The sequence below is a fragment of the Enhydra lutris genome, unplaced genomic scaffold, assembly GCF_002288905.1.
Source record: "Enhydra lutris kenyoni isolate GAN:26980312 unplaced genomic scaffold, ASM228890v2 scaffoldscaffold37, whole genome shotgun sequence".
NCBI classification, from domain to species: Eukaryota; Metazoa; Chordata; class Mammalia; order Carnivora; family Mustelidae; genus Enhydra; species Enhydra lutris.
This window is the reverse complement of record NW_019154121.1, coordinates 32,082,833-32,108,071: the sequence shown is the minus strand read 5'-3', so window position 1 is coordinate 32,108,071 and position 25,239 is coordinate 32,082,833. Positions and strand designations below refer to the sequence as shown.

The window sequence follows — 25,239 nt, the reverse complement described above, 5'->3', positions numbered from 1 at the left end:
AAGGAGCCCGATGTGGGACTCGATCCCAGGACACTGGGATCATGACCTGAGCCGAAGGCAGCTGCTTAACCAACTGAGCCACCCAGGCGTCCCCCTAATTATTCCTAATATTATTTTTATCCTGTATTTTCTTCTTGATTATGGAATCCTCCTAGAAGTTTATTTCATTGATTTTGTAAAAACTTTGACTTTTTATTTTATTTCATTTTTTAGTATTTTTTAAAAGATTTTATTTATTTACCTGACAGAGAAAGACACAGCAAGAGAGGGAACACAAGCAGAGGGAGTGGGAGAGGGAGAAGCAGGCTTCCCACAGAGCGGGGTCCCCGATGTGAGACTCAATCCCAGGACCCTGGGATCATGACCTGAACTAAAGGCAGACCCTTAACAACTGAGCCACGCAGAAACCTCTATTTTTTTTTTAAAGATTTTATTTATTTGTTTGACAGACAGAGATCACAAGTAGGCAGAGAAGCAGGCAGAGAGATGGGGGGACGCAGAATCCCCGCTGAGCAGAGAGCCCGATGTGGGGCTCGATCCCAGGACCCCGAGATCATGACCCGAGCTGAAGGCAGAGGCCTAACCTGAGCCACCTGGGTGCCCCTGTACTTACACTTTCTTTACTAGAAATGTTAACCCCCCTTTCTAAGTGGGCTGATTACTTTCTGGAGGATCACCATCTCCTTAGTGGTCCAGCACACAGCACTATCTTAACCACCTGCCCCAGACTGTCTTTTCCCATAGGCCCTGTTACTTTTTAGTCTCAGATTTTGCAGAACACATGGTCTTTTTTCAAAACATACATACGGCATTTTAACTGAAACACCTGCACTTGTGTGAGCTTAGATTTTTATATTCGGGGTTTTTTTTACAGTAATTAAAAAATATATATTTTATTTATTTACTTGACACACAGAGATCACAAGTAGGCAGAGAGGCAGACAGAGAGAGAGGGAGAAGCAGGCTCCCCGCTGAGCAGAGAGCCCGATGTGGGGCTCGATCCCAGGACTCTGAGATCGTGACCTGAGCCGAAGGCAGAGGCTTTAACCCACTGAGCCACCCAGGCGCCCCAGGCACCTCTATTTTTTAAGATTTTATGTATTTGAGACAGAGCGAGAGAGAGAGTGAGTGGGGGAGGAGGAGAGGGTGAGGGACAGACAGACTCTGTGCAGCGCGGGGAGCCCAATGCAGGCCTCTCGACTCATGCCCCCAGGATCATGACCTGAGCCAAAATCAAGAGTTGGACATTTGACCCTCTGAATCACCCAGGCGCCTTTTAATTTTTATTTTATTTTAATTTTATCAATTGTTTCTCATTTTTGTATTAAAATCTGCTTGTTTCCTTTTACTCTGCTGCTCTTCTTCTAGCTTCTAGAGTGAGCATCAAACTTATTTTCAGTATTTCTTTTTTTTTGTTTAAAGATTTTATTTATTCATTTGACACACAGAGAGAGATCACAAGCAGGCAGAGAGAGAGGAGGAAGCAGGCTTCCTGCTGAGCAGAGAGCCCGCTGCCTCGGGGGGCTTGATTCCAGGACCCTGGGATCATGACCTGAGCTGAAGGCAGAGGCTTAACCCACTGAGCCCCCCAGGCACCCCCAATATTTCTTTTAAAAAACTAAAATTATTGGGGCACCAGGGTGTCTCAGTTGGTTAAGGGTCTGCCTTTAGCTTAGTCATAACCCCAAGTTCCTGGGATGGAGCCCCACATTGGGCTTCTTGCTCAGTGGAGAGCCTGCTTCTCCCTCTCCCTCTGCCTCTTCCCCTGGCTTGAGCTCTCTCTCCCACTCTCTCTCTCACTCTTGCTCTCTGTATCTCCTCTCTTGGTCTCTCTCTCTCAAATACGTAAATAAAATCTTTAGAAGAAATTAAACTTATTCATGACTACACATTTTATGCTACACTCTGTGTTGGCTTTGCCTCGCAGGTTTGGGTAAGTACTTCCACTGCCGCTCAGATCTCAGTATGTCCAAATTCCCCCTGGGCCTTACTCTTTACTCCATGGGTTACTGAGAACATTTTTCAGTGTCAAAGAATGTTTTCCCCTACATTTTCTATGTTGGTCACTGATTTAAATGCCCTGAGGTCAGAGAAGATGGTCTACAGAATATTGTTTCTTGTGGGGGAAACTGAGTGCATCCTACTTCCTCCCCAGTCTCTGTCCTCTGAGCACCTGCTTCTCCATCCTCCAGAGCAGGTCTTTCTTAAAGCAGGCTTCATGCCCAGCGTGGAGCCCGGCGTGGAGCCTGAACTCGCGACTCTGAGATCAAGACCCGAGCTGAGATCAAGAGTTGGACGGTTAACCAACTGAGCCACCGAGGCGCCAAGAACAGGTCTTAAAGGACACCTGAGACCCCACTCCTCGGTGATATTGGAGATTTTTGAGACAACAGCTCCTACATCCGGGTGAGAAAGGACTTCACGCACTTGCCGGTCCTAAGGTTATGTCTTGGCCTGTGGCTCCCTACGAACTGGGCCATGGGCACTGGGTTCACGAGTTTTCAGCTTCTTTTCCTGGGCACACGGTCCCTCCGACCCTTGGTGGCCAGCAGTGAGCACGGATCTGGTTTCTGTTCTGGATGGTGCCCGAGCAGCCCTTCTGCATTCAGGACTCACCCACCTGCCCGTCCGCTGCCAGCAAACCACTGACCTCAGGACCTGCGCTCTGTGTTCCTGTTCCATCGGGGCACAGCCCGCGTTTTTGGTTTTCTCTGTTCAGTCTCACCTTTTATAGCCATTCGGAGCAGAGGAAGTGAGTGGAACCATGCGCTCCCTACACACCCTAACGTAAAGTGGCCTTTCCGGGTGTGGCTGCAGGTGAGACAGCAGGTGGGCTGATGCCTTGTGCCCGCTCCGGGGCCTCGGCCCACCAGGCAGCACTGTGGTCACTGCCACACACTTCAAACAGGCTTTAAAGGTTTGATGTCACACCGTTTCATGCGTCTTACAAATTGGGGGGTCGGTGGGACCTGCTAGCCATCTTAGCTCTACTTCCCGTGCCCGTAAGAAGAGCTCCAGCCCTCGAATCAGGGATGTGCCCGAGGTCTCAGGGCTGGAAATGAGGCCAACATGGCGAGAGTACAGGCCAGTCCCCGCGTGCTCACAGATGCCGATGCAGGACCATGAAATCACGCAGGACGTTTCTACCCGCGTGGCTACCTCTAAGTTCAGCAGAATAATTGCATTTAAATCATTCTTCTGAAGGGGCACGTCTGAGGCTTGGCTTCAGCTCAGGTCAGGACCTCAGGGTCCTGGGATCAAGCCCTGGTCAGGCTCTGCATTTGGGTGGGGGAGGGGCAGAGTCTGCCCCTCCCCCCACGAGCACACTCTCTTTCTCTGAAATAATGGACAAATAAATCTTCCTTTCTTTTTTTTTTTTAAAGATTTTATTTATTTATTTGACAGACTGAGATCAGAAGTAGGCAGAGAGACAGAGAGAGAGGGGGAGGGGAAGCAGGCTCCCTGATGAGCAGAGAGCCCGATGCGGGGCTCGATCCCAGAACCCTAGGATCATGACCTGAGCCGAAGGCAGAGGCTTTAACCCACTGAGCCACCCCAGGCGCCCCACAAATAAATACTTCAAAGAAATAAATAAATCATTCTTTTTTTTTTAACAAGTAGGCAGGGAGGCAGGCAGAGAGAGAGGAGGAGGAGGCAGGCTCCCTGCCAAGAAGAGAGCCTGACGTGGGGCTCGATCCCAGGACCCTGGGATCATGACCTGAGCCGAAGGCAGAGGCTTTAACCCACTGAGCCACCCCAGGCGCCCCACAAATAAATACTTCAAAGAAATAAATAAATCATTCTTTTTTTTTTTAACAAGTAGGCAGGGAGGCAGGCAGAGAGAGAGGAGGAGGTGGCAGGCTCCCTGCTGAGCAGAGAGCCCGATGTGAGGCTCGATCCCAGGACCCTGGGATCATGACCTGAGCCGAAGGCAGAGGCTTTAACCACTGAGCCACCCAGGCGCCCCTAAATCATTCTTATTAAGACGAAACGTGCTGACGGCCCTTTCCTTCCGTTACTATTTTACTAAACCGTCCTACGATCATGGGAATCTTCGGACCATCCTTTGAATTTAATTATTCAGGAACAGCCAGTAAGATTACAGTTTCTTTTCTAGCTCACAAACGGACTTACAGGAAATTTTCCAAAAGAATCTAGGACAGAATATATGACATCAAATGATTTAACAAGCTAGCATTTATTTGGATAAAACCAGTCTAATCTCTGAGCCTCATACAAGTGCTCTGAAAATTCGTGCTCCTGGAAAGGTGAGGAAAGGCAAGTCTCATTGCACGTCTGGAAAGGCATTGACTCCTGACCGAGGGGCCAGGGCACGCATGTTTAATAGACGTTGCTGGGAGATCAGACAAGTGTACATGGCAACCCGGGGTCGCTCAGAAGGGTGCTCACGGCAGCACCTTTCCTCCTGCGAACCGCACACCCTGCCTGTCTGCTTCCTCCTTCAGCCCCACAGGGACACTCACTAGGGTCATAGTCAAGCCCAGGGGACACTTATTCTTGATGCATTCAGTGAGTGCCTTCTGTGTGCTGCATGCTGTGGGGGACTCTTGTGTGGGCGCCAGCCTCGCTCGGGAGGAGATGCCCAACATCGAACAGGACCACAGGCTCATCAGTCATTAGGAATCTAATTAAAGTGCTTGACGGGATCCAGGGTACTCTTGGCGAGGGGTGGGGGTGGGCAGGAGCTCTGTGTCTGGGGATCCAGCACCTGGAATGGACTTATACTGGAGCTGAGCTCCGCAGGCTGGGGGAGGTGTATGTGCTGAGGCAGGAGGAGAGGGTTCAGGTAGGTGGAGTGAGGCACGGAGGGAGCTCGGGACGAGTCAGAAGGGGCACAGCAGAGCCTGCGGACTGGACAGAACTGGGCACTACCCTGAGGCAAGGAGAGCTCCAAAAGCTAAGCAAAGTTTGGTGACGGTCAGGTTCTCCAGAGGAGCAAACCCTTTCAGGGACATCATTGAAAAGGAGAAGGAAGAGAGAAGATATTTATAGACATTTTATGGTTTTAGATTTAATGATGGTCTCTGATCCACTTTGAGTTAATTTTTCTGAATGGTGTGAGGAAGGGGTTCCTACATTTTTCCGTATGTGTACCCAGGAGACTCCAGCAGGTGCACACAGCAGCTGAGGTGTGGGCAGACAAAACACAGTGCACCAGCTCCCCTCCCTCACTGCCACTTCCCCCTCCACAACCCCCCTACCCTGTGCTTCCCAAGGCCTCACTCAGTCTGGGCGGCAGGTGTCCTGCGCGGCCTGTTGGCCCGGGTCCCAGAGGGTAGAGGGCAAGTGTGGGCCTTGAGCTTCCAATTACTTCTGCTTTTCCTTTAATTGTTCGGACACATCCACGTCCACATTTCCCAAGCTCCACTTTTACTTTTAGAGATGCTACAATAAAAACCACAAAAAGGAAGGAAAGTTTCTGCAGCAGCCTCTTGATTAGTCATGACCCCTCCCTCTTTCTCGGAACTGGTGACTCAGGCGCTGGGTGGCGTCCTGGTCCCCTCCGACCCCCAGCCCTGCGCTCTGCCCACCCTGTCCTCCTGCAGAATGCTCCCGTCCTCAGCACCCTGTTCAAGTTCCCAGCTGCTGAGCTCCTCTTCTTTAACTAATTTTCCCAGTTATAAATATTATGATGAAAAGACAATTTTGTGTTTTCTTGTTAGAGAATCTTTCTGGAAGGATAGTCAGGAAACTGGGAACAGTGTTTTCCTTTGAATTTCAGCAATGTGATTTATGTTATTTGCCCAACACAAAATACATTTTTTAAAAAACGCGAGTCTTGCAGTTGGTCCTTTTTCAAAGACACTATTTTAGCGTCTCTTGTTTTAGCTGTCCCAAACCCCTCTGCCTTAGTTCATACCGCCTGCCATGGGGTCCACTTTTAATTCTATCAACATTTTCTCATTACCCCATGGGAAGGTTCTAAGAAGAGAGATCACCTCAAACCTCATTCATTCATTTCTTCAGAAAACATTTTCTTCAAGCATCTAACATGTTGGGGGGTGGTCCGGCTGGGTCAGCAGAGTGTGAGATGCCTAGTCTTGGGGTCGTGAGTTCAATCCCCACGTTGGGCATGAGCTTACTTTTTGGAAAAGGAAGGAAGGGAGGGAGGGAGGAAGGAAGGAAGGAAGGGAGGGAGGGAGGGAGGGAGGGAAACATGCCAGACTTACAGGGAGGCTGTGGGGCTGGGTAGGGCACAGTGTTGACACGGAGGCACAGGTAGGGCTGAGGAGGGATGTGCTCAGAGGCTGCGTCACAGGGCAGGGTTGAAGACACACACTGCACTTACACAGGATTTCGAGGAGGCCTGGGGGTCATTCTTGAGGGAAGCCTTGTTTGCACCTGGAGGGGCTGGCTTCACTGGTTGGGAGAGTTCCTGCCCTCGGGGCCGGGATGTGGGAGCTGAGATGCAGTCACTGCCTGTCCTGTCCCATGTCAAACAGATGGCTGGTGAGTGGCAGAGCTCAATGCCCAGACAGTGTGGGTCCAGAACCCACCCTGTTTTGTCAGAAGGCACAGAACGGTAATGGGGACAGAGTCAGGACAGGATAAGCGTTTGGAGGACGGGAAGGGCAGCTGGGTTTCAGCTCTGGAAGTGTGGGCGGGTAGCCGCGTCATGTGCCCAGAGCTGGGAGAGGGCCCGGGATGGGAAGGAGTCAGAGCACTCAGGAAGGAGTCCAGAGCGACGGAGGCCAAGTGGGGTCGTGTCATGCAGCGGCAGCAGTGGGCAGAGGAGTTGGGGCCCCAGGGTGACACGGGGAGGTGGGTCCATGGAACTTTCCCAAGCTGTCATGGGGCTCCCTCGGCCTGCCTCTTGTAGCTACTACTTCCTAACAGATCCGTACCCTGCCCCCCATAGGCTATAATTTTATATTGCTTGCTGCAATGATAACGTTTTTGATTTACTGGGTTTAAAAGAGCACATGATTAAAATTCGCTTCACTACGTTTATTCTTTCTAGCGTGGAAACTAGAGTTCCGCGTGGCTCACGTGGGGTTTCACCAGACAGCACTGGGTCAGGACGGCGGCGATGCTCTGCCTCCAAGCGACTTCCAGCTGGCTTGGGAGCCGTCAGAACAGGAGAGCAGAGTCCACTCTGGACCATCACGCACGAAGGCCTGTGGCTGCAGGGGCCGTGTCCTCACGCAGGGACTCCCGTTGTGTGGACAGCAGGGGTGGCTGCCACAACCTGAGGTTTCCGGAGCACAGTGGGAGGGTTTCCAGAGAGCAGGGGCCCTGGGAAAAGGGAAGAATGAGGGAAGTGGCAGAGCCTGGTGGGGTCTAGAGCAATGAGATGAGCGGCGTGCGCTGCCCGCATGAACAGGGCACAGGCACGCTGCCTAGACAGGGATGCGGGTTTCTGGGGCTCCCCATCCCCCACAGGAAGAAAGCCAGCATGTGATGAGACGGGCCCACAGCCTGGTGCGCTGGTTCCTGTGGGACTCCGGGGCAACAGCCTTTCCAGAGCCTGACTGCCGCAGCGGGGAGAGGAGCCTGGACGGGGCTTTTGTTCTGAGGGGCCCATGGGCCCAGATCTCAGGAGAGCTGTGCACTACACACTCCTCCAGACGCTCCGACCACTCGTCCTGGTTTGTCCGACTGGTTTGACAGTGAGGCCTGACTTACCGTTTGAATTGTCTGGAAGACGCTTGCCATGGATTCACAGAGTAGAACCTACAGCACCCCAAGGTGTGGGAAAACCACATGTAAATCCAGAGATAAAAGCTTCTACTATTTTTTCATTTTTAAAAAAATATTTATTTATTTGACAGAGAGAGAGAAAGGGCACAAGCAAGGGAGGGAGGGAGAGCAGGGTTCTCGCTGAGCTGGGAGCCGGCCCGCACGGCTCCATCCCAGGACTGAGAGATCATGACCTGAGCCAGAGACTAACGCTTCACTGACCAAGCCATCAAGCTCCCCCAAACTTTTATTTTTATTAAAAAACGGCATGGACAAAAGTGCCTTAAATGAAAGAGTAAACAATGTAATCCGGGTGCCTCTGGGCAAAGGGTTTCGGCAAACTTCCGAGGAGCTGAGACAGCGAATGATTCCAAGCGACGGGATAAAAAATCTTGTGAAACTCGGGGGGTTTCCAACTTGTGCTTTCAGCAAAGACGGAAGGAAAGTCAGTGCGGTTGTTGCTGGACACAGACTACAGGAAAAGAACGGATGGCGGGCTCTGGGTCCGCGCACAGAACAGATCGGAGCTGTAGGAAAGTGGACAGTGGGGGACGGGGGAGGGAAGGGTCTTGGGTCCGGCGGACGGCGGTGGACAGGAGGGCAGCGGCCGACTGCGCAGCGCGGACCCCCGGAGCGGCTGCGGGACGGTAGCGGACGCGGACCCGCGTCGGCTACAGGGCAAGGAAGGGCGTGGACCCCCGGCGCCTCCTCGGCGACCTTCGTTCCAGAGGCGGCCGCTGCGTCCTTCCGTAGGGACCGGCCGTCAACGCCGCGGAGGCGCGAGCGACGGCACCGGCGGACCCGCGCGGGGAGTCCGCACGGCGCGTGTCTTCATTCCGCTCCCGCGAGCGCCGACCCCGAGGACAGGCGCGACCGCAGCACCGCGCGCCGGTCCACCCCCGACGGACGGGCCCGCGCGTCCCGGCGGCGACGACGCCCACGACGAGCCCCACGACGCCCCACGAGCCCGTCTCGCGCGACACGGCGTGCGGAACCGGCGCGGGCCGTGTGCCGGGGCCGGACCGGGGGACGGGGGGGGACCCGACCGCTCACCGGCCGCCCCCCAGCCGGGTCGCACCGAGGCCTGCAGCGGCCCGCAGCTTCCAAGTCCGTCTCCGCAGTCACGCCGGCGTCGCCCCCGCGCCGGCCGCCGAAACTCCCCGCACGACCGCACGGCCGCACGGCGTCTCTGCGCGGCGTGGGAGAGGCGTGGCCGGCGGGGTCGCGGGGCGGGGCCGGGGCTCAGAGGGGGGCGGAGGCGCGGGGCGGGGCGGGGCGTGGAGCGCGCCCTCCGGCGGACCCCGCCCAGGCGCTCTCGGCTCTCGCGAGAGCGGCGCGTGATGACGCCCGGGCGGCGGAGCGCGGCGCGTCGCGCGCGCGGGCGGGTTTGAATCTGGTCCGAGCGCGGGAAGCGGCGGGCTTGCGGGACGAGGTGAGCGCCGCGGTGCGGGTCGGCGGGGGGGCTCCGGGCGGGGGCGGCGGTCGGGACGCGGCGGGGGCCGGGCGGGTGGGGCCCGCAGTCCCGCAGCGACGCCGGCGGCTCGGAGGCGGCCCCGGGGCCTGAGCGCGCCGACGCCCGCGGCTGAGTCCGGGGGGACCGCGGCCCCGACCCCGGGGGGACACTCCCCCTCCGCAGCCCCAGCGCTGGGCCACCCCCGCCGCCCGGGTCCCCGCCCCTCGCGGCGGTCGTTGTCCCGAGAACGGCCGGCTCCGGGGGCGCGGCCGCCCCGTCCACAGGAGCTGCCCAGCGCCGGGCGTTCCCGGCCAGCGCTCGCGTCCCCGCGGCGCGGGACCCCGTGTGCTCCGCGGACCGGTCTCTGCGAGCTGACACGACGCCCCAGCCGGAGCCCCGCGTCTGGCGGGACGCCGAGGGCCGGGGCGCCCGTAGTCCGCAGACGGACCGCGGGGCCACGGCCAGGGCGCGAGGCCGAGAGGCGGTGGCCCGGGGCCGAGCGCGGGGAGGCGGTGCTCGGACGGAGCCTGAAGGAGGGGGCCGGGGAGCGGGCGGCCCCGGGGGAGAGTTCCCGGACGCGCGTCGGAGGCGCGGGGTGCCGAGGGCTCCGGGCGCGGCCAGCGACCAGAATTAGTCATCGCGCTTGCGGCTGGCCCCTCCCTGCCGCCCGGCCGGCCGCGGGTCGTGCGTCCGTAGCTCCGCAGACAACCTGGGGCTGTGTGTTCCTGCCGGGGCCGGGGAGGTTCCGCTCTGCTCCCTCTGACGGGGACCGAGCGGGGCGTCTTCGCGGGTCTTCGCGGGAGCGACCTGGCCGCGCGTCCGCTCCGCCCTCTGGCCGTGCCTCCGTCGGGGGCTGGACGGCTCAGCCCCGCCGGCCCCGGGTGCTGAGTGGGAGGCCCAGGCCGGGCTGGGGGTTGCGCGCGGTCCCCGAGCTCCGGCTCCCGCAGGACTGGGTAGGAGCCGTGGCGGCGCGCGCCTCACGCACCTGCGCCCGCTAACGAGCTCCCGGGTGGCCCGGGAGCGCTGAACCGCAGGCGAGGCCCCCGGGACTGTGGTGAGAGCGGAGTGGCCGCGGAGAAGGGCGGCCTGCGGGAGTCGGCCGCTGCGGTCAGCCTCTCTCCCTCTGCTGGCTTTTTTCTTTCAGCGCTTTCAGCTTTTTCCGGGCGCTGCCGAGACTTCCTCGCCCGCGCTGTGCTGGACCCGGCTTCCGTGGACCGACTCCGCGCGGACTCAGACCTGCCTGGAGGTGAGCCTCCCAGCCGTCTGCGTTTCTCTCGCGTCCACGGTGCTGACTTCAGTAACAGCTGGTCATAACGTCGTGCTGTGTTGGGACGGTAAAGACAGTGGTAAAGACAGAGAATTATTTTTGGATATTCTAGCTTAATATCAGAATAGTGTTAAAAAATGTCTGTGGTTTTTTGTTTTTTTGTTTGTTGCAATTCCGGATGTTAGTACCAAATTATATCTTGTAGGAAAAGGTATATTTGCAAATTCCAGTTTGAGGAAGATTGTGTTTTCTGTGAGGGTTACAGAATAAATGCCGCATGAAAACCACTTTTATCTGTCATGGAGAAACGAGAGACATTCGTACAAGCTGTGTCCAAGGAGCTGATTGGAGAATTTTTGCAGTTTGTTCAACTTGATGTAAGTTTTATATTTAGTGCTTTGTTATGGTTTGACTGTTAATTACATCCACAAATGAAATGTACTTGTCTGAGTGAATCTTCAGAGACCAAGGTTTATTTAAAAAAAAAAAAAAACAAAAACAACACTGTCCTCCAATACACCTGCTGATGGGCAACGATTCACAAATTGTATTTCCTGCTTCACTTTACGGGAGTGTAAGAGTGCTAAGTGATGTCACACCGTGTGCTTCTAGTTACTTCAGTAGTTACCGACCCCTTGTTTGTGCGTGGCCTAGTGAGGAGGACTGCTCTCTTGGTCCTCGGGTCGTTCACAGTGCTGTGGTACATGCAGGTGTGAAAATCCACCAGAGTAGAAAGGCTAAGCTAGGGCAAGGGTATGGGAGGGGCCCAAATCCAGCCATGGACTGTGTCCCGTCCCCGTGGGAAGGGTGTGGAAGCTATGATACAAAGAGGAGACCAGTCAGCCAGTCAAAGATGGGTGTAGGGAAGGACCTCTCCAAGTAGAGGAGATGGCTTTGAAGACCGGAGAAGGCAGCTGCTGTTTGAACTTGAGGACGTTTGGTGGGGTTAGGGTGTAGAAATGCCAGGTCAGAAAGAGGCGGGGGCTGAGATTCAGATGACGTCAGTCCTTCCTGCCACTTGAGTGAACTGAGACTTAATCCCGAGAGCCGTGGGGGCTGTACGTGCACACATTGAAGAGGGCAGCACGAGAGCCCGGAGAGGCGTGAGCTGGCCGTGCCCTGCATGATGGTGGCCGCGTTAGTGGATGGGCCTGGGAGATGTGGGTGCCTTTGTGAGCTGCCCGGTGGTGAGGTGGTGGTGCTGTTGACTGGACGCAGGCCAGGGACAGGGCTGAGGCAGGTTCCAGGGTCTGACTTGTGGTGCCTTTCGGTGAGATCATGGACGTGGGGGCAAGGCAAGCTCAGTGTGGGGTGTTCTGGATGACTGCCAGGGGACGTGCACAAGGTGATGTATCTGAGGTCCAGGAAAGAGGCCTGGGGAGAGACAGATTTGGGTGTCCTCAGGGGCACTGGGGAGCTCCAGTCATGGGAACGCAGAGGATCAACTGTAGTGCAGTGAGAGAAGCGTAGCCTAGGGCAGAACTCTGAGGAGCCCTGACCCTAAGGAGCCAGCTCTAAAGCACTGCGACTTTGGGGAAGGAGACACACACCTCGCTTGTTCCGCTCGTGCACTGGAAATTAAGTTAGTCGTAATTAAGAGGTAGAGGGTATCCTAATAGGAAGTTTGTTGTTAGAAACATTTATGAAGTCATTTTTCTTTTTAAGAGGAAATGAGCTGCTAGTGCGATTTTGCATTGTAAAGTGGTTCTCTGTAAACTTGAAAATGACCAGCATGAGCGCACATCAGCCCATCGCAGGAGTGTCTGTCGCAGCGGACAGTCTAGACGCTGCCTGACGCCTGTTGTAGGAGTGTCGCTGATGCGCATTGTATTAGGTGTGCGACGCACACGCGGTTTGGAGTCTGTAAGCTTTGCCGTTGCACACTGGTGTCGCAGCGTCAGTACCACAGGCTGAGCTGATGATGGTGAAGTGGAGGGGATATTAATTTAAATTCAGAAGGCCAAAGTAGCAGCGTTTGGTTAGCACAGTCCGTGCAAGATCATACTGCTGCTGTGGTGACAGAGCGCCCTGTGAGGTGCTTGCCACCGACTTCCCGGGTCACGTGCTCCAGAGCCTCGGACGGTTGCTCGGCAATGGACGTCTGGGGAGGATGCTGAGCTCGTCCTCATATTCTTGGGCATTCATTTTAGTTCACGAGTGCCAAGCGTTATTAACACTTAGTAATTTAGTATCTCAATCACCGTGTAACTCTTAATTAACATGAAAACGAGAAGATGTAGAATTGTGCAGCACTTGTTTTCTTTGAGTTGAAAGATATGAAATGCCATTCTGTAGGTCAGGGTAGCCAATAATGGCAGTTTTACATGGTCAGCCAGATAATGAAGTCAGTTTAAGGCCTACTAAGTGGACCTGCCTACATACAGTCAGTTCTGCTGTAATGCAACATACACAATGCCGGAAATTGCCAAAAATCACTATACTCTGCAGAACAGCAGTGAAAACCAGGATTATGTGACAAGGGGTTAAGGGCATGACACTCAAACACCTCATCAGTGACACATTTAAAAAAGATGGTGACTAATAAGAAGTAGTTTTATACAAGTTAACTCGCTAAGAAGTACATAAATACCATAGTAAACATGACATTTTTTTTTAAAGATTTTATTTATTTATTTGACAGAGATCACAAGTAGGCAGAGAGGCAGGCAGAGAGAGAGGAGGAGGCAGGCTCCCTGCTGAGCAGAGAGCCCGATGTGGGGCGCGATCCCAGGACCCTGAGGTCATGACCTGAGCCAAAGGCAGAGGCTTAACCCACTGAGCACCCCAGGTGCCCTGTAAACATGACATTTATCTTGAAAAAGATCCTAAGTTTGCAGTTGGAAGTGGGTGCCCGGGCTCCCATGGGCTAGCCTGCCAACACTTTGTGTGACAGGAAGAGAAGAAAAAGACCAGGCTGGGAGGACAGGGAACATTGAAGAGATAGTACTGGTCAGAGGGTTGCATCAAGGTGGGTCTTGAAGGGGGGATGGACCTGAGGTGTGGATGGTGTGGCCTGCAGCACATGTGGGGTCCCAGGAGCTGGCAGGTGTCTGGGGTGTGTGTTTTCTGCGCCTCCGAGGCTCCGCTCAGTGCATGCAGTTTTCTGCATTCACATTCTGGTGAAATCCCACCTAAGTAAACCAGAAATTGCCTTTTGCTGAAATTGTTCTCTTATGTGTTGTTCGCATTAAAACAAATTTGCATTTCAAATTTGCTGTTGTAGAGCAGCACTGACTCTGTCCTCAGTGGTTCTCCGAGAATCAAGGATTCGTGTTGAGAGTCGGAGAATCAGGGCCCAGGATAAGTGCCTTTTAACGAGCTTGTCCTGAGTGCTGTCTGGATGCCAGGCTCTGCTCTGGGGCTTGGGGTACAGCATATACCAAGTTTCTGCTCAAAGAGAGCTTAGGTTCTAGAGGGGAGGGGAGAGGCACACGGTAAGAGGATGGGAGTGTGATTTTGTCAGAGGTGGGACCGGGCCCTCTGGAGACTGAGGGAGGAGAATTCTGGACAAGAGGGATGGGGAGGGGAAGACCCCAAGGCAAGTGCACACCTGGACAGCTCAGGTGGGGCTTCCTGGGAGAGGAGGGCGGATGGTAGGAGTGAGGGTGGGGAGGTAGCTCGGAGGGCCCTGGAGACGCTACCTGCCCTCCCCTTTGCTACTGGAAGAACGGCAGAGGTAAAGGAAAGTTGCAGAAGAATTCTGAATCGCTGCACTCAGTTTTGCCCGTTACCATCTGCCGTGTTTTCTTTTTCATTCCCGGCCTTTCCCTGTCCTTCCCGAGACGTTTGGAAGTCTCTTGCAGGCATTTGTCTGATCCCCACATGTTTCGGTGTGTAGTTGCCTAAACAGAGATTTTCTCTTATGTCATCACAGTAGAAATTCTAAAAGTCAGGGAAGTTGACATTGGCACAAGGGTACTACCGTCTGCACACTTGGTCATGTTTTTCCCTGGTCCAGGGCCCTGCTCAGTCCTGCACGTCGCATTGTGTTGTCTGACTTGTTACCTTCTCTAGCCCAGAGCGCTCTTGGCCCTGCTTCACGTATCATCACACGGACACGTGTGAAGGGTGTAGGCGGCGGCCTGTGGCGTGCCCTTCAGCTTGCGCTTACCTGATGATTTGATTAAATTTATTTTATGCACTTTGGCAGGAGCTGCCTAAGTGGTGTTTTGTCTTCCTCAGTGGAGGCAATGATGTCCGTTTGTCCCGTTACTGGTGAGGTTAGTTTTAATCCGTCACCTGAGGTTGGCGGTCGTCCGGAGTTCTCCCCTGTGCAGCTACTCGCTTCACTTCCGCAAGCAGCCCGTGGTCCTCCCCGGGGAGTTACTTTACTCGTTGGGTCACGAGACTGTTTTGTGCTCACATGAGCTGCCGGTGTTCCCTTTGTAATGGACCCTCTACCCTTTCATGACCTGAGCCGAAGGCAGCAGCTTAACCCACTGAGCCACCCAGGCGCCCCTACAACTCAGCTCTTGAGATGATAATTAACTTAGCGCTTAGACTTTTGATGCCATTAAAAAAGGGATAGAACTAATTTTTGTATCTAAAATATAACAATTGCTATTTACTTTGCAGAAAGATGCTTCTGACCCTTTCAGCCTAAATGAATTACTAGATGAATTATCAAGGAAACAGAAAGAAGAGCTATGGCAGAGGCTCAAGAATTTGTTAACGGATGTGTTGTTAGAAAGCCCAGTGGCTGGGTGGCAGACGGTGGAAGTCCAGGGTGAAGACGAGATGGAAACAGAGCATGATTCAAAAATGGTAGGAGTCGTCCTTCAGATATAAAACTTGTTACCTTTTCTCTGTTAAAAATTAGTTAATGTGTAGAATTGAATTTTAAGTTAAGAAGAAACTTAAAGTTAGAAGTTAAGAATATTAGAAATCTGTTTATTAATGTTTTACTTTTCCCAATCCTGCCATTATTAGTCTTCTGTTCAATGTTGCTGTTCTTTGTGCACAAATGACCTGTATTCAAATTTTAATTCACTTTTTAGAATAAGCTACAAGTGTGGGTTGATTTTTATAAATTTAGTAACATTCACATTTCTTTTAAAAATTGTATTTTAAGTTGATCTTAAATCACTTGAACTTTGATTTTTTTTTTATTTGTAGAAAAAAAACATAGAAATAATTCATGCAGTTACATCTGTGGTTCTTGCTTCTGTACCCGTAATAAATGAGAGTGAGAACTATGAAGACTTACTGGAATGTGCGGTTATGCTGAATGGTGAGTTGAGTTTGTGATTACGTGACAAGTTCAGAAGTGGGCATTTAGCGATTCTCTGTCAAAGGAAACAGTCGTCACGTAGAAGTGGAGGTAGTAAGGCATGACTGTGCATATAAGCTCTTTTACTTCAACTAGGAAAGGAGCAAAGAAGTAGTCTTTTAAGAACAGTCCTGATGAACTCACTTAATTTAAGCCATGTGGAACTGTTTCAGGTGCTGAAAATTGTGCATTACTGAATAACGACTGCTCGTTGTTTTCAGATTTTCCAGAATGTCTTATTTGACCTACAGGACCCTGTAGCTCTTAAGTGGTAAGAGCTTATTAAGGGAAAATGGTCTGACTATGAACTCCTCAACTGGTGATTACTGCCAGAAAGTTTCAGCTCAACCAAGCATTTGTGACATTGCATTTTTTTTTCTTGAAATGTGTTATGAACATGACCTGAGGAATAATTATTGACTCTTAGGGGAGCTTTACTATTAAAATTTATCTCATGGTGCTTTTCAGGTTTTAACTAAACTGTGAAACTGTAGTTATTAATTGAGGAGGGACGCTATGAATTAGTGAGAATCTCTGATTATAAAATGTTTACATAAAACTATTTTATAGGTAAAAAAGATGCAAAACAAGTTTTAATGAGCTTTAAGAAAAATCATCTAAGTGTCCTCACCTTCACCCTATGAACTAATTAGCTCCATGTGACAAACTCTCCCGTCAGACTCTTCATTCTTGGTGCCACTTGGATTTATGTATCTGTTTTATTCAGAATTCTTGTATTGAAATACAATGTCTTATTAAGAAGTTATGTCTTATTAAGAAGTATATAAATAGTTCCCAGTGCTTTGTGAACGTCACCGCAGTTTGTTCTCACAGTCTCCAAACACTGTTTTGTAAAATGCTTAGTGCCAGCCTCGTAGTCGTTCCTTACTTCCCATCGACTCAGGAACTTCACGCGCATGTAATGGCAGACGGAAGTCTGTAGATTACAGTTATGAGCATATTATCAGTGTTTTCATTTCATTTCTTGAGCTTTTCTGTTAATAAAAGCACTGTAGGTTTGTATTCATTATAATCACCGCTTTCACTGGTTTTCCCCGGAGAGCTGGGTTTGAGGCCAGCCTGGGAAGGACAGGTGCAGGGGACTAGTGCTGGCCACACCTGGCCGGGTGGGGTTCAGTGGTACCTGTGGGTGTACTTACGTCTGGGTAGTTTGAATCCCTGCCTCTCTTAAGTGAAGGGTTGGGGCAGTGTGACCCCTCTGAGTCTTCCAGTCCTAAAATTCTCTATTCTGCTGGGTCTGCTTTTATAACAGTAGTTAACGTTTTTTTTTAAGGTAATCGTTTGTATTCTATAACTAATGTATATAAATTTCTGGCAAGTTAAACAAACTGATGTTTGCTTAGCAAACCTTTATGAGTCACAGTACTTTACACCATTAAATCTCAACTAATATCGGTTTACTCTACTAATGGGACAATTACTGTGCTCTGTTTTAGGTATTTTATATGCATTACCTGAATCTGAAAGAAAGCTGCAGAGTTCCATTCAGGATTTATGTGTCATATGGTGGGAGAAAGGCCTGCCTGCCAAGGAAGATATGGGAAAGACTGCTTTTATCATGCTATTAAGGAAGAGTCTAGAGACTAAAACAGTATGTTTACTCTTTAAAAAACATACCTTCCTTTGATAGTGCACCTGTTCACACCAGTTAGGAATTATGTTTGCTCACTAGTGGCCTAACTGCAGCTGCTTCCCCAGTTAGGGTCTTTTTAACCCAAGATGATGAGGGGTGGACAGCGGGTGCTGGTTCCACATTGCGGTCTTTGTAATTTTTTTTTTAAGATTTTCTTTATTTGTCAGAGAGGGATATAGTAGAGCAGACAGAGAAACAGACTCCCTGCCGTGCAGGGAGCCTGATGCGGAACCAAATCCCAGGACCCTGGGATCATGACCTGAGCCAAAGGCAGACACTTAACCGACTGAGCCCCCTAGCATCCCGTCCACATTGCAGTCTGATGCAGGTTTTCTCCTCTGTCTTCCGGGCTGTGTGGTCCTTGTCCTCCCTCTTGTCACTTCCTGGTACAAGGAGCTGCTCCATCTTCCCTTGTGCAGAGTTCCAGACAGGAAGAAGAGGCAGGGAGGCAGCAGGTGCCAGACCTTCTCAGACGTTCTCAACGTGTATCCATCGTCCAGAACCAGGTTGCATGGCCACATCTTTTTGCTGCAAATGCGGTTTTTAAAGGGATACATTACCACTGTTAGCAAAAGTGGGTATTAGTGGCCAAGAAGGGATGGGCTCACTGAGGCAGGTGAGTGGGAGTAGCTGTCTGTGTTAATGTGGTCCGCTGAGAGGCAGACCCACCTCGGGCTGCACGGGAGTGGACATGCGCGGTCAAGGGTGAAAGGGGGCGGGAGTGTAGGGAAGGCCTCGGGCCCACGTTCAGGGGCTACACGTGTAGGAGGTGGGCTTGTGTCAGATGGCAGTCTAGGCCTGATGAAGTTTTGGAGAGCAGATTTGAGGATTGGATTTAACTTGGTCCGTTTCTCAGCCTTTCATCTTTGGTGTCTAGTTAAGAATTTCAGAAAAAGGGGGAGCCTGGGGGGCTCAGTCATTAAGTGTCTGCCTTCAGCTCAGGTCGTGATCCCAGGATCCTGGGATCAAGCCCCACATCAGGCTCCCTGCTCAGCGGGAAGCCTGCTTTCCCTCTCCCACTCCCCCTGCTTGTGTTCCTTCTCTCACTGTGTCTCTCTCTCTGTCAAATAAACAAATAAAATCTTTAAAAAGAAAAAAAAGAATTCCAAAAAAAGAACAGTTTTATCCTCTGATCAAGAGAACAACAGATACTTAGGTTCATCTTAGAAAATTGGGCAAATGAAGAAAAGGGAAAATGGGAAGATGGAAACTCTCTGTAATTCCACTACCTAAGGTGATCATTCCTAATTTAGGGATGTTTAGGAATTTCTCTTTGTCTTCTCCCCCTCATACCCTTACTTCCTTATGACAGGTTCCTAGCAGTGACCTTCTTAGGCCAGTGGGTTTGCGCTTGGTGCGCATTTGGAACTCCTGATACACGTTGCCAGAGCTTTCTAGCAGGCTTGGCCTTCAGCACGCCCCCACCGTCTGGGTCTGCCTCACCGTGGCCTCCAAGGAACTGGCTGTTTGATGACAAAGACTACTGCTTCCTCACTTGCCCTGGGCTTGTCAGGATTTATCCTGAAGCTGTTGTTCGTTTATCTTTTTAAACTCTGTTTAAAACAAATCCATTTTCTCTTTTTGTTTAGCTTTTAAATCCAGACTTTGTTCAATGTCTCTAGTGTTTTACTCCTGTGCTGTCGGTGTACGGGCACCCCAAGCAGCATGGGGCTATTTAAGTTTCACTTCTAGTGAAGACTACTGAGTGCGGGGTTCCTCGTGCACAGGTCACGCTTCCGTGCCCTGTAGCCTGATGGGCTGGTGGCTGCCGCGCTGGGCGGTGCAGGCTCGGACTCCACATGCGGAAACCAGACCGTGGTGCCTGTGGGTGCTTCTGGGTGCCTTTGCCGTGGTTTCTTCCTTTTTGATGAATGATCCAGAGTTTAATTATTTACTATATAAAGCATTCTGATCGTAAATTTGAAATGTGACCTTAATTATTTTTTAAAAAACTAACCTCTTCCTTTTTGTGTCCTTCCCAGGGTGCAGACATATGTCGGCTCTGGCGTATTCACCAGGCGTTATATTGCTTTGATTATGACTTAGAGGAAAGTAAAGACATTAAAGATATGCTACTTGAGTGTTTCATAAGTGTGAAATACATCAAGAAAGAAGAGGTAACTAGGTTTTTCTGTTTTGGTATTTTTGTGTGCTGCTTTTTAATGGACGTTTTTCCCGAGTTACTGTAGTCACTCTTGTGCCACGCAGCGTTTTAGTGAGGCAGCCTTGCTGTCAAGAGTTGTTACATTTATTGCACATTTTTCCCCGTAGCAGTACTCACACATTTTACAAATAGTGAATTTGCAAACGTATTTCATCATTAAATCAGATGGTAAGAGGTGGCTGTAAATCCGGGGGACCTGTGATTGCACTTTGAGAATGATTGGGTGGGGGTGGGCTACCTGGGGCCTGGACGTTAAGGAGGGCACGTGATGTAATGAGCACGGGGTGTCACAGGTAAGTGACGGATCACTGAACTCTACTCCAGAAACCAACATTACACTGTATGTTCACTAACGAAATTTAAAAAAAAAATTCATTTCTTCAATGAAAGAAAAAAAAAGAATAATTAAAAATAAGGTTGAGAAAGCATTTCCCAGTAGATTAGACCTGACCCTCTGCCCTAATTTGAGGCTAAGTGGCATTGACTCAGAACCATCATCACACAGTATTCTTGACTTCTTTTCCTGCGATCTAGTCAACCCAGAGAAGCTTCTGGGTACTGCTGCACTGTCCATTTGGGTGGTCATTCCCACATGTAGCTACGGAGCACATGGACTACGGCCAGTCGAGTTGTGGCCTTCAGCTAAATACATGGATTCAAAATTCACTGTGAAAAGAGCATGTAAAATGTTCACTAACAATTTTTATATACTTAACACATATTTCAATGATAATATTTTAGATATGTTGTCTTACATAAATATATTATTAAAGTTAACAATCTTTTTTACTTCTGTGAACGTGGTTTTTAGAAAACAAAATAGTAGCTTGCATAGTTCTCTTGGACACGTCTGAATTGTTCTCGTGGGATTCCTACGCAGTCCTTTACTGAACATGGACTGTATTCCCATGCTAGGGATGCAGAGACGGTCATTGTTTGTATTACAGAGAAGAGCCTTTCTTTCTGATTGCTCGTGGTGTCACAGATACATATGAGGCCAAAGGAGGAAGTCGTCTCTCCTCCCCAAAGTAGGTGGGGAAAGATTTCTCAGAGGAGGAGGAGGAGTACTGGTTTGGAGGCTCATAAATGAAGTTTGTTCAGGGTCCTGTGGCTGGTCAGGGGCGAAAACGTGGTCATGCTTTGCCCACTCGCGTGCACTGTCTCCAGCCAACTAGCGTAAAGGGCCGCATATGGGTACTGACCATGGTGACCAAAGCCTTCAGCTCCCAGGCCAGAAAGGCTGTTTTTAGATCTCTGTTTGTTCACTTACTGGGTGGTAGCTTTGATCAGACTACTTTGAACCTCATGTTTCCTTCTGTAAGATAGGAACCATGGTGCGTCTTTCTTAGGACTCCCGAGGAGCGCACGAGGTGACGTGTGTAGAATGTTGAGCACAGTGCCTGGCCGGGACTGCGCATGTGGGAGGTGCTCTCACTGCATCATCGTTGTTGGAAAAGAGGCCGCACCTGAGGTCTGTGCCCTCGGCGTCTCCAGGACTGTGGTTGAGTCTAAGGAGAGCAAAGTAGCCGAGAGGGAGTTCAGACAAGTCCGCTGTCTTTCTAGTGACTTGTCCATGGTGCATGGCGACCTGCATGTCACCTGTAAGTGCGAGTTGTGGTAAAGACACAAATGGATGTCTGTGTTAACATCCCCCCGTTGTCTTCGGGTTGATGTCTTTTGAATTTGTGGTATTTAAACTTAGTTTCCTAATGAGTCCTTTCGTTAGTGCAGTTTCCTATTCTGGTAAAGGACAAGCACCTTGTGCTGTAACGGCAAGTTACTTGCAATAAATACTTGTTTTGAACTTGCCTGTTGCCAGCCTGGGTGCCCTGCTGTCTGTACCAGAGCGTGTTGCATTTCTGTGGATCGCAGAGACAGTCGTGCTGGACGGGTGAGCAGTGAGGAGATGATGGTGGTGTTGGTGAGGGACTTCTTGGTGGACGTGTTTTATGGGCTGTTGCGAGTGTCGGCAGGTAGTCCTGCTTCTGAGGGTCATGTGTCATCTGCTGGCACGCGTGGACTAACATGGGGAGTTTGTTTATTTGAACGTTCTAGTTTGGCAGACGCGGAGCCTCTTCACAAATCCTGTTTTCTCGTTTATGAAAGATGAAATCAAGGGACGTTCGGTTCTGTTCCACCCCAAAATGCTAAGTTGTAAGCATTCTTTGATTTTAGGTCATGTAGATAGAGCTGGAATGAAATGTTTGTGGACTGTTTAATTGAGCTTCTGGGCAGCATGGTACGTGTCTATGTATCCCTGCGGTCGAGCACAGGAGGAGATCAGGGGTGTCTGCTGCTGGGCCTCCACAGGGAGGGTCTCCTGGCCATTGCCCTGCTGCCCCGCTCTGTCACTCCAAGGCCAGATGGCTGTCCCGAGTTACAATTATGTCTGCTTCCTTCACTGGGAATAACAGACTTTCGTGTTACTGAACATCCAAAGAATTGTTTGTTTTTTAGTTATCAGGAACTTTTTATTTGGTTGCAATTTCAACATTATATCTTTTTTTTTTTTAAGATTTTATTTATTTATTTGACAGACAGAGATCACAAGTAGGCAGAGAGAGTGGGGGACACAGGCTCCCCGCTGAGCAGAGAGCCTGATGCGGGGCTCAGTCCCAGGACCCTGGGATCATGACCTGAGCCGAAGGCAGAGGCTTAACCCACTGAGCCACCCAGGTGCCCCTCAACATTATATCTTTTTTTTTAATTTATAGGGAAGAAGATTCCTTAGTTCTCTCTTCAATTGGAATATAAATTTTATTAAAATGATCCATGAGACCATTAAAAACCAGTTACAGGGATTACAAAAGTAAGTATTAAAGGCAATTAATATTTTGTGCTGTCTTAATCTGATTATGAAATATTCCATTTGACCTGACTTTTTAAAAAATTATATTAATGTGTTGGAAGCTTTAAAAATTATCTCTTAAGATTATATTATTTGTTATGTGCTGTTTACTGTGTGCTGTTGTTTTTACTGTGTATTTATCACGCACTGTTATGTCGCTGGAGAGCGCTTTCGGACATCATTCTTTCTCAGTAATGACACTGAAATTGAGATCATTAATTTGTGATCGTTCTTTAAATAGTCAAATTATTCACCAGTCAAACCTTAGCCTCGGTCGCTGTAAATTCCACGTCACCAGCACTTCCGATACCGTGTGACTGTAACGTACACTTCCAGTTCCCTGTGGACGGAGCGCTGTGGGGTGGTGGGAAGAGCCCCTCAGGGCAGGAGTCCAGGGGTGCGCTCGCCGGCCTGAGCTCCCGGCCTCGGGAAGCCCCCACAGCCAGTGAGTGCTGCTCATCAGGTGCAGCGCTCAGAGCGCGTTTGCCGGGGAACCCTCTGCTCCAGAGGTGCGCTTGGTTGCGGAGTTTCTCCGTCTGGAGGCCGGCTCGGCTGGGCGTCTGTGCAGAGCCGAGCGTGGTTCCCAGTCCCTGCGGCACAGCTTCCCTGTTCGCTGGAGCGCTTCCTCCCGTTTCCTCACGGGCAGAGTATTTGGGTTGAAACAGTTGATTTCTAAACTGGTTGAAAAATCAACTCTGGTATTTTAGGGAATCAGTCATCTGGGAAGTCAAAAATTGACTCCCGGGGGCACCTGGGTGGCTCAGTGGGTTAAACCTCTGCCTTCAGCTCAGGTCATGATCCCAAGGCCCTGGGATCAAGCCCCACATCGGGCTCTCTGCTCAGCAGGGAGCCTGCTTATCCCTCTCTCTCTCTGCCTGCCTCTCTGCCTATTTGTGATCTCTGTCTGTCAAATAAATAATAAAATTAAAAAAAAATTGACTCCCGAATCAAAATTGTATTTATAAAATTAAACATGTTTTTTTACTGAAGAATTTGGCTCTCATTATGTTCTCAGAATTTCACAGAAAATAGTAAAGTTCTGGGGAAACCTTGACCGAGAAGGGAGAAGATTGTTTGATACTTCAATTTCCCTTCTTAGAATTTCTTCCCTTTTCTCCTTCCTGCTACAGGTAGATAACCTGTCTCTGTAGGTACTTGACGGGCAATGAGTCTGTAATGGCATTTCTCCTTCTTTGCGGAAGGAGGGAGCCTGGACTGACATACATTAAGAGTGTGATGGTTTGGGGTCCCTGGCTGGCTCAGTTGGAAGAGTGTGCCCTCCTGATCTTGGGATCAGGAGTCCGAGTCCCATCTTGGGTGTAGAGATTACTAAAAATATATAAACTTGAAAAAAAAAGTCTAATGGTTTGAACTTGCATTAACTTTTTCTCCCCCCATAGATCTTTGATGGTACACATCGCGGAAGTTTATTTCAGAGCTTGGAAAAAGGCCTCAGGGAAAATATTGGAGGTATTTTCTTTTCATTTCATTAAATGTTAATATTTATTTTTGTTGTATTCTATTTACTAAATAAGTCATCGTGGATAGTCATTTAAAATCTGTGTTGAAGGGGCGCCTGGCTCAGTGGAAAGAGCGTGCGACTCTTGATCTCAGGGTTGTGAGTTTGGGCCCCACGGTGGGTACAGGGATTACTTAAAGGAAAAAAGAAAACCTTAAAAAAATTTTAAAAATCTGTGTTGATGCTTTTTCTGAAAATAAAGTCAGATAATGAGACTCCATGGGACTGAGATTTCACTGTCATTCCCATGTATTTTCATGCTCAGTCACAGACCCAGGATTCCTGCCACTCCTTGAGATGTCCCTTGTCATTTTGGTAGCTTTATTAGACCTGTGCTGTCCGGCCGTGCCCTGGGAATGTGTCCAGTGTGCGCTGAGATGTACTGTATGAGAAACACACCAGATTATGAGGATACAGTGGAGAGAGAAGAGTGTAAAATATCTATGAATGTGTTTTTAAAATATTGCTTGCATGTTGAAATGATAATGTTTTGGCTATTTTGGGCTGAACACAATGTATTACGAAAATAATTTTACCTATTTCTTATTTTTTTTAATGTTGCTACTAGAAAATTTAAAAATTGTGTTTGTGGTTAGGATTCTGTTTCTGTTGGGCCGCGCTGCTCTGGAACCTCCAACTACCCCTTATGTTTTAGTTACACTGTTTTTGAAACTATAAAGACATTCCTCTTGAATATGGCTAATGTTGAACAGCCTGTAATATCTGCGTTATGAAGATGTGGCTGTGTAATTCACAGTCACAGTAAGACTCAAAGGCCCTTTTGGAAAAATATCAGAAGAAAGTGTTTTTGTCTAATGTCCTTTATGTTTTTCTCATACTACATTCTCAAACATATTTTCTTTCCAAGAGTAAAATTTTTACTCTAAGTCAAAGAGGAGTCGTTGCTCTTCGGGGAGCAGGTGCTGACCTGGTAGGTAGGAGAGGGCTTGACTGCTGTCTGGAGCTGCCTCTGTCCACTCTGCTCCTGTGCGGCTCAAGCTTGGTTTATCACTGACTTCCACTTCTAGAGATAAAACTTGATCGCTCGTATCTCTACTGACAATACGATCATTTTGCAGTGTGAAATATTGTAGAGGAAAGGGCAAAACCAGGACATTGTTGTACGTTTCTTCATTGTTTTATTACTGCATGATACTTGGTTTATGGGAAAGAATATTTGTCCCCCTTTTCTCCAATAGTGGTTTTATTTATTTATTTAAAGATTTTATTTATTTACTTGACAGAGAGAGCTCACAAGCAGGCAGAGAGGCAGGCAGAGAGAGAGAGGGGGAACCAGGCTCCCCGCTGAGCAGAGAACCCGATGCGGGGCTCGATCCCAGGACCCTGGGATCATGACCTGAGCC

At 50.0% G+C, this 25,239-nt stretch overlaps 1 protein-coding gene across 7 annotated transcripts in view; it reads left to right on the top strand.

Moving 5' to 3' along the window:
- The first annotated feature begins 8,791 nt into the window (after positions 1 to 8,791).
- The window catches only part of LOC111154348 (non-SMC condensin II complex subunit G2), a 63,779-nt gene continuing 47,331 nt past the window's right edge, over positions 8,792 to 25,239 (top strand). For 5 of the 7 annotated variants that reach the window (XR_002641081.1, XR_002641080.1, XM_022513906.1 and 2 more), the window contains exons 1-9: positions 9,078 to 9,133; positions 10,299 to 10,400; positions 10,627 to 10,798; positions 14,997 to 15,185; positions 15,537 to 15,651; positions 17,148 to 17,302; positions 19,327 to 19,461; positions 22,223 to 22,317; positions 23,757 to 23,826. Coding sequence is in view for 5 of the 7 variants with exons in the window: in XM_022513906.1 (XP_022369614.1) it covers positions 10,721 to 10,798; positions 14,997 to 15,185; positions 15,537 to 15,651; positions 17,148 to 17,302; positions 19,327 to 19,461; positions 22,223 to 22,317; positions 23,757 to 23,826 (837 nt within the window). In the remaining 2 variants the exon portion in view is untranslated. Of the gene's footprint in view, positions 8,809 to 9,077; positions 9,134 to 10,298; positions 10,401 to 10,481; positions 10,501 to 10,626; positions 10,799 to 14,996; positions 15,186 to 15,536; positions 15,652 to 17,147; positions 17,303 to 19,326; positions 19,462 to 22,222; positions 22,318 to 23,756; positions 23,827 to 25,239 lie in introns of those variants that run through there. The other 2 variants (XM_022513904.1, XM_022513905.1) reach the window with 2 other exon arrangements.